The sequence below is a fragment of the Arabidopsis lyrata genome (assembly GCF_000004255.2).
Source record: "Arabidopsis lyrata subsp. lyrata unplaced genomic scaffold ARALYscaffold_1, whole genome shotgun sequence".
Classification (NCBI taxonomy): Eukaryota; Viridiplantae; Streptophyta; class Magnoliopsida; order Brassicales; family Brassicaceae; genus Arabidopsis; species Arabidopsis lyrata.
Window position 1 is genome coordinate 2,120,236 of NW_003302555.1, and position 7,665 is coordinate 2,127,900.

The 7,665-nt window shown below is 37.3% G+C and overlaps 2 protein-coding genes across 2 annotated transcripts; both read left to right on the forward strand.

Moving 5' to 3' along the window:
- The first annotated feature begins 164 nt into the window (after positions 1-164).
- LOC9325637 (probable E3 ubiquitin-protein ligase ARI5) lies at positions 165-4,986 on the forward strand. The gene is made up of 15 exons (XM_021013438.1): positions 165-578; positions 976-1,100; positions 1,328-1,433; positions 1,521-1,611; positions 1,890-2,062; positions 2,356-2,460; positions 2,588-2,676; positions 2,838-2,945; positions 3,057-3,147; positions 3,260-3,349; positions 3,433-3,480; positions 3,776-3,847; positions 3,932-4,025; positions 4,115-4,241; positions 4,484-4,986. The coding sequence occupies exons 1-15, from the start codon at positions 408-410 to the stop codon at positions 4,665-4,667; spliced, it is 1,674 nt and encodes a 557-aa protein (XP_020869097.1). The 5' UTR covers positions 165-407; the 3' UTR covers positions 4,668-4,986.
- Positions 4,987-5,075: 89 nt separating this feature from the next.
- LOC9325638 lies at positions 5,076-6,887 on the forward strand. The gene is made up of 2 exons (XM_002889528.2): positions 5,076-5,159; positions 5,269-6,887. Exon 2 carries the CDS (start codon positions 5,302-5,304, stop codon positions 6,682-6,684), a length of 1,383 nt encoding a protein of 460 aa, XP_002889574.1. The 5' UTR covers positions 5,076-5,159; positions 5,269-5,301; the 3' UTR covers positions 6,685-6,887.
- Positions 6,888-7,665: the final 778 nt, after the last annotated feature.

The following is a 7,665-nucleotide window of genomic DNA, read 5'->3' on the forward strand; positions in this document are numbered from 1 at the left end:
ATGTCAAAATATGTGTATAACACAAAAACAAAAAAAATCTAGTATTTTTTAAGAAAAATATTATAGAATTTACTTTTATAAAATTTCCATTTTTGACATAAATTTCTATATTTCTTTAAATTGTTAACCTTTAAATAGAGTAGTAAAATAAACTCAAGCCGACGAGACGATAGTGGCAAAAGTCCATATCTCTCATCTACTCGATTTCTATAAATCGCGATCTCCGGAATCGAGAGAGAGCTACCAATATTTCTCTCGATCAAACTATCCAACTTCTTCGGTTCCTTATAAAGCAAGAACCTTTTTATTTATTTTGGTATTGCAACCCCAAACCCTACTTTGTCCAGCGAGAAAAGAAGAGGGCTTTCGTCTGATTCCGCTAAATCTCTAGTCTTTATTTAAAGATCATGGATTCCGATGATGATATGCTCGATGCCCACGATATGGAATATGGAGATGATGATTTTTACAGCGGCGGCACCGATGATTACGACGATAGTGATGATGTTGAAACTGATTACGGGTTTGGTGAGGCAGACGCCGATGATTCCGCCATTATCGCCTCCCATCGCTCTCAGGTGGCTTCCACTTCTTCTTACTTGTCACTTGTTTTGTGTTTCTTGCTTTTGCAGATGGCGAATATTGGAAGCTGTTTTTTTTTTTGTTTTTTGTTTGTTTGATTAGGTTAATATGTCTCTTTGTTGATTACTTCTTTTGGTTGTTAAAGTTTGGAACTTGTTCCCGTTTTGAGCTTACTTTCGTCTAGTCTTTAGTAGGTTAGTTTTCCCATTCTGTTCCGGCTTTGATGGGATATGCTGCTGAGCTTTAACAAGTTTTTTTGGTTAGACTTTTGCTTTATTCATGCAATGTCTAGTCTCATAGTTCTCTACCTGTTTATTGGTTTTATTTCATATCTGCTCTTATTTTACTTTGACCATATTGACACAGTGTTGTTGTAATGATGTATGCTTCCAGATAAATTATGTTGTTCTCAAGGAAGAAGATATTCACAGGCATCAGAACGATGATGTTGGGCGAGTTTCCGTGGTCCTCTCCATAACCGATGTCGAAGCAAGCATTTTGCTTCTTCACTATCACTGGTAAATTCCCTTGACAACTGTGTGATTTTGTTATATATCTCCTTGTTTCCTATGTTTTCTGTTACAGATCCACAACATTGTTTATCCTCGAATTTTTTCAAAACAACTTTTCTCTTCCATGAGATTGTTTTGATCTGCTTCGTTTAATGGACTCTATAGGCTCTTCGTGAGCAAACTAGTGGCTTTCTCTAGTTTCCTGATACTCTGAGAAAATGTGTCTTTTTTAGGGATGTTAGTAAAGTTCATGATGAATGGTTTGCGGATGAGGAGAGAGTTCGGAGAACTGTTGGCATATTAGAGGGACCTGTTGTTCCAACACCTGATGGCAGAGAAGTAATTCCTTTAATTCTCGACTCGGAATTGTTTTCTTTAATTCTCGCTTGTAAATCATGTTTCACTGACGCATGATTTGATGTTTAGCTTACATGTGGAATATGCTTTGAATCCTACCCTCTTGAGGATATTGTATCGGCTTCTTGTGGTCATCCTTTCTGCAATACATGTTGGACGGGTATTATTTTTTCTCCTCCCTTATCGATAGATGCTTACATCTGTAGCTTCTTCAGAAACAGGGACTGTTGATTTATTACTTTCCTTGGATTTATCTGATTGTTTATCTAGTTAGCATTTCGGTTTACACAATTTCAAAGATATTTGTCTATGAATTTAATTGTTAAGCTTTAGTTTCTTCCATGTCTGGTATGCGTAGATCTAAGTTTTATATACTGTTTTTCCTACTAAAACATCTCTTTTCTGATACATTATGTTTTATACTATGCACTTTTATAGGTTATATAAGCACAACCATCAATGATGGCCCAGGATGTTTGATGCTAAAATGTCCTGACCCTTCTTGTCCTGCTGCTATTGGTCGAGATATGATCGATAAATTGGCTTGTAAGGAAGACAAGGAGAAGTATTATAGATATTTTCTTAGATCTTATGTTGAAGACAACAGAAAGGTAAGGCTTCCAAGATAATATATATCAGACTGCATATATTCACGCAAGAAGCAGAAACTACTTGATGCTCTTGCTAGTTCTTTCGATCCGTCTATATCATTTAAACATCCTTTGCTTAATCTTGTATGGAATGTCGTCCAGCTTTTCTTCTTGAATTAAATCACAATAATACCAACGTATTTCAATGCATTTGCTTTGAGCAAACTATACTACTTTGTCATCAGTTTTTGTGTCTATGATATGGTGTGTGTCTAATTTTAAATATTGCTCCAATTTGTTTTTTTCTGTTTCAGATGAAGTGGTGTCCTGCCCCAGGATGTGAGCATGCAATTGATTTTGCTGCTGGGACTGAAAGTTATGATGTTTCGTGCTTGTGTTCGCATAGCTTTTGCTGGAATGTAAGTTCTTGGAATCAAAGACCTCTAATCTACTTTCTTTTGACATTTTTTTTTTGTTTTTTGTTTTTTGAGCCACATTCTTTTGACTATTGGTCATTTTGGAACTGTTATAAATTTGAAATTCCAGTGCACTGAAGAGGCTCACCGTCCTGTGGATTGTGACACAGTTGGGAAATGGATACTAAAGAACAGCGCTGAATCTGAAAATATGAATTGGTATATGCTCCTTTTATTCGTATTCATGCTCCCTAATCTTCTGGTTATTACTAGTTTACTACCATATATCTCACTGAAGAAATATGTTTAGTTACTACTGTCACTATGTTATTTTCCATTTTATTATACTACTTAATCTTAGTTTTTCTCTTCATACCCAGGATACTTGCCAATTCAAAGCCTTGTCCAAGGTGTAAGCGGCCAATTGAAAAGAATCATGGCTGTATGCACATGACATGCACACCACCTTGTAAACATGAGTTTTGTTGGTAATGCTTTCTACCCATCTCTGGTGTCTTTGTTTGGTTGTTACCTCTTTCTCTGCAAAGTGATAGAAATGCAAGATGTGCTATTGAACGTATCTTTATTTGAATCTTTAGGCTTTGCCTTAACGCATGGACAGAACACGGGGAAAGAACTGGTGGGTTTTATGCCTGCAACCGGTATGAGGCGGCTAAGCAAGAAGGGTTGGTAAGACTTCTTGTACTTATTTGATCATTTGTGGTGTAATTTTCTGCAATCACTTGAGCTGATGGTTGTCAATATTGTTTTGTTGATATCAATTAATTTTTTCCTGTTTTAGTATGATGAGGCTGAAAGGAGGCGAGAGATGGCAAAAAATTCGCTAGAGAGATACACTCATTACTATGAACGCTGGGCAAGCAATCAAGTGGTATGCTCAATGTTTATTTGACTTCTTATGCCTTTTGTGATTTTTCCATCATATATATTTACTTTTTTTGAGTGATTTGGCAGTCGAGGCAAAAAGCTATGGGGGATCTGCAGAAAATGCAATCAGAGAAGGTAAGAATTATTAATCTTATTTTTCAATTTATTTCCTTCATCTTTATTTACCGAATGAGAGAGTTAATTCTTCTTTAGAATGGAGAATGATGTGAGCTAGCAGCTTTTCCCATTGTTTTTATTTGCAACACCTAATTGGATCCAGAATAAGTAGAGACTGCATTGTTGTTACTTTGTGTATTTTGATTTGAATTTCTGGTGCCTATACATATGTGCAATTATATTAAAATTTGAACGTTAGGTTTTTGGCAGTTTCTCACATGCTGATGACAAACTTTTCTCATTTTTCTGCTAGCTTGGGAAGCTTAGTGACATACAGTGCACACCAGAATCTCAGCTCAAGTTTATCACAGAAGCTTGGCTCCAGGTTAGCAGCTAAAATCTTCAGATAAATGAGATTTATGTACAACGTCTCTCTGAATGTTCCCTCATTTATTTTATACTTTTGCAGATCATTGAATGCAGACGGGTACTTAAATGGACATATGCATATGGATACTATCTACCAGATCATGCTAAGCGACAATTTTTTGAGTATTTGCAAGGTCAGAACTCTTATCTGTAGATTTGGCTGGAACAGTCATTTGTGTCAGTGAACCCTTGAAGTTGAAGTTTCTCTTGTTGATCTGATCAGGGGAGGCTGAGTCAGGTTTGGAGAGGCTCCACAAATGCGTAGAGAAGGATTTAGAGGTGTTTCAAATTGCTGACGGCCCTTCAGATGAATTCAATCATTTCCGGACAAAATTAACTGGTTTAACCAGGTAATTGTCTTGTTTACATCTATACGGCTGTTTAGTACAGAACAAGAAAAGACATCAGTTTTTCAGACAGATCAATATAGAATCCTTGTTGATTTTAAGATGAGTCTATCTAGTCATAAGTGTTTGCTATTATATTTAGATTGATTGTTGCATCTATAGTCAGATTCTGTTGTAGGTTTAGGTGAACTAGTTGAGACTTTAAACAATGCTAACCCCAATGCCTTCTATCTGTGTATAAACAGCATAACAAAAACCTACTTCGAAAATCTGGTGAAAGCTCTGGAGAATGGTCTTGCTGATGTGGATATACAAGCTGCTAGCAGCAAACCAGCAAACTCTAAATCGTCTAGCAAGACAAAAGGCGGTGGAAAAGGTAAAGGAAGCTCCAAAAATGGCGGGTCCAGCAGAAATCCAGATGACAATTGAGATCTCTCAGGTTTCAGTTGCATCACTCAGTCTCTCCCACAAAGGTCGAGATTACTCGGGAAGAAGAAGAAAGAATTTTTAAGAGTTCAGCAAATTGGAGAAAGGTTTGGGGTTTACAATACTTTTGAGTACACTCCTGTGAGTTTGAAGGCTGTTAAGGCACAAGACTGCATGCACAAGTGAACTATCTCTCTCTGTCTTAAGGTTTCATGTTAGTCTTTGGTTACCCTAAATATTGTATAGTATAAAAGAATCTGCACATTGTTACTTTGGCTTTTAATTGCCTTTTGAACCAAACTCAAGTTTCTTTTCCGAAAAATTTCTCATAGTTCAAGCGGCAAATGGTACCACCATTGTGTCATAAGAAAGCAATATTTGGCTCTTTTACAAAATTGCTGGTCAAAGAGAACCTTTCGTGCTACTTGATTATTATGCCTTTGTAATAACGCTCGAAACACAACTCCTTCAAAATCTCCAAGAAGTTAGTGGTTGGTGTGTCATTGTCTTCTCTTTTATTTTTTTAAAATTGAATGCGACATGTACTCCTCAACGTATAATCTCAATGCTTGTTACTGAAACATCTCTTGTCTGATTTTTTCAGGCTAAGTTTTACAGAAAGTGATTGGGCACTTCAATGGCTTTCACAAATGAAAAAGATGCAGGATCTAAGGGATTTGTGAAGAGAGTGGCTTCATCTTTCTCCATGAGGAAGAAGAAGAATGCAACAAGTGAACCCAAGTTGCTTCCAAGATCGAAATCAACAGGTTCTACTAACTTTGAATCCATGAGGCTACCTGCAACAAAGAAGATTTCAGATGTCACAAACAAAACAAGGATCAAACCATCAGGTGGTGTAACACCACCACAATTAAGAAGGGAAAAGATCGATGATCGTGGTGGTGGGATCAATAACAAGTTTGTAAAATGGAGAAGCTTTGATGATAGTGATTCTATTTGGTTATCTTCAGATTGTGCATCTCCTACTTCTCTTCTTGAGGAACGCAGGTTATCTGTTTCGTTTCGTTTCTCGGTTGATGAGAGTGTAGTCTCGTGGTTATCAAACCTTGCTAAAGCTTCCCTTTCTCTGAATCATCAAGAAGTAAGTTCCATTAAAGACCGTCCCAGAATCCCAAGAAACACTAAAGAGAACATACAGAAGAAAGATTCATTTAGTTCTGCTCCAAATCTCACCGTTATTGATTCTTCTACTCAGAGTTCACAAGGAAAGAAAGTTAACTTTTCACAATCTTCAGGTATAGAACTTGAATCAGGAAATCATTCTCCTTCTCTGATAATCTCCTCTGATGTACCATCTGATCCGAATAATCACACGGCAACTTCTTTGGTTCGTAAGATAAGTTTGGATGAGAAAAGTGCAGAGATTGTGGATTCTAAGAGCAGTAGTAGTAATGTCGATGAGCCGCTTTTCTGGCCATATGAACAGAGATTTGATTGGACACCTGAGGATATCTTGAAGCATTTCTCAATGTCACCTCGGAGAAAGAAATTATTCAATGCCAAAGTTTCTGCAGGTAGCTCTCCAAGATCCATGAGAGCACAACTTCTCCAAGCAAGAAAACTAGATCTTAAAGATGGTAGTAAGAGAAAGCTTGTGTTCAATGGCCCTTTAACAAACGCATCCAAGATTCCAGAGCTCAAAAGAACTATCAGCAATAACAGCAACAAGAAAAATGACAGCATCAAAAACGAGCCCATCAGGAACTGCGTGAAGAGGAACAAAAGTTTGCCATCAAGGTTGAGAAAATCAAGCAAAACATGTTCAAAGGTTGTACCTTTTGAAGTTGCTGAAGAAGTGATTGCCGTAGAGAGAGCCAAAGTGGAAATAACAGCTAGAAAGCTCATAAACCGTAGAAGCAAGACAATGTTGGAAGATGATTTCGCATTGATTAATGATTTTTCAATAGAAAACGCAGTGGGGCTTGGTGAGTTTAAGGGTAGAGAGGGTATAGATTCAGAATTTAACTCTGACACTTTCTTGTTCGATGATTCTCTTTGAAACTAATAGATTATGTACTTGCCAAAACAAAAACAAAAAAAACTCTCTTTGGCAACAAATTTTGTTCCTGACTTTATGAATTTTCTTTTATAATCAGATTCTCATTTGAGTAGAGAAGGCTAGAGAAAACAACCCTATTTTGATTGAATGATCAGTTTTGAGGAATTTGACCTAAACACACACATCCTTTTAAAAGCTTGAGATATATTACAAGAAATCAAACACCAATATACTCCTCGTCTTCTTTGCGGACAGCTGCTCTCGATATGGTTTGAGCTTCCGCAGTTGTCAAGAAGTCGTTTCTCAATAGCTTATTGAAAGGGATTAGGAGACGGCTCTGTATTTGGTGGACATCACTCGCGGTCAGACCCGTCTCAATCCGGTGATAAGGGTTTAGAGGGCTTTTAGTCGTTGTCTTCTGGGACTCAGCCGTAAGGCTCAAAAGGGCGAAGGTTATGGAGCTAGCGATGAAAAAGTCGAAGCCCCATTAAGATTTTCAAAGTATTGTTGTGGGTATCTTTTCTTTCTGGTAGCAAATTTCTTCATGGTCTTCAGGAAGAGTCTCCCTCGCTCTCTTCTTCTTCTTCATCTTCGTCTTCTTGATCAAAGACAATCTTAGATTTTCCTTTCCTTGCGCGTTGTTCTTCATCATACACCATAGGCTCGGAACAAGGAGGGTTTTGTGGGGTTCTCAAAGCTGAAGAAGCAGGAGCTCCATAAAGATTTTCATGGTTTTGTTGTGAGTTTCCTCTCTTCAATAATCTCTTGTTTCTTTCTTCTTGTTTTTCTTCTCGTTCAGAAGCATACTTAAACGCTTCATCAGCATTAACACAGAATCTATTCATAATTTTTTCTCTTTCTTCTTCAGAGACAGCCCAGAGGCATTTGGATAATTTCCTTTCCTTGCAAGGAGATGGAGATGATCCTGTACTTCTTCAGAAATAAGCAATATATCCGCAAAATCATACAATCTCGACCACA

Coding starts and splice junctions, on each gene's coding strand:
- LOC9325637 (XM_021013438.1), top strand. CDS start 408: ATGGATTCCGATGATGATATGCTCGATGCCCACGATATGGAATATGGA. Junction 3,148..3,259: donor CGGCTAAGCAAGAAGGGTTG/GTAAGACTTCTT, acceptor TTCCTGTTTTAG/TATGATGAGGCTGAAAGGAG. Junction 3,848..3,931: donor TCACAGAAGCTTGGCTCCAG/GTTAGCAGCTAA, acceptor ATACTTTTGCAG/ATCATTGAATGCAGACGGGT.
- LOC9325638 (XM_002889528.2), top strand. CDS start 5,302: ATGGCTTTCACAAATGAAAAAGATGCAGGATCTAAGGGATTTGTGAAG.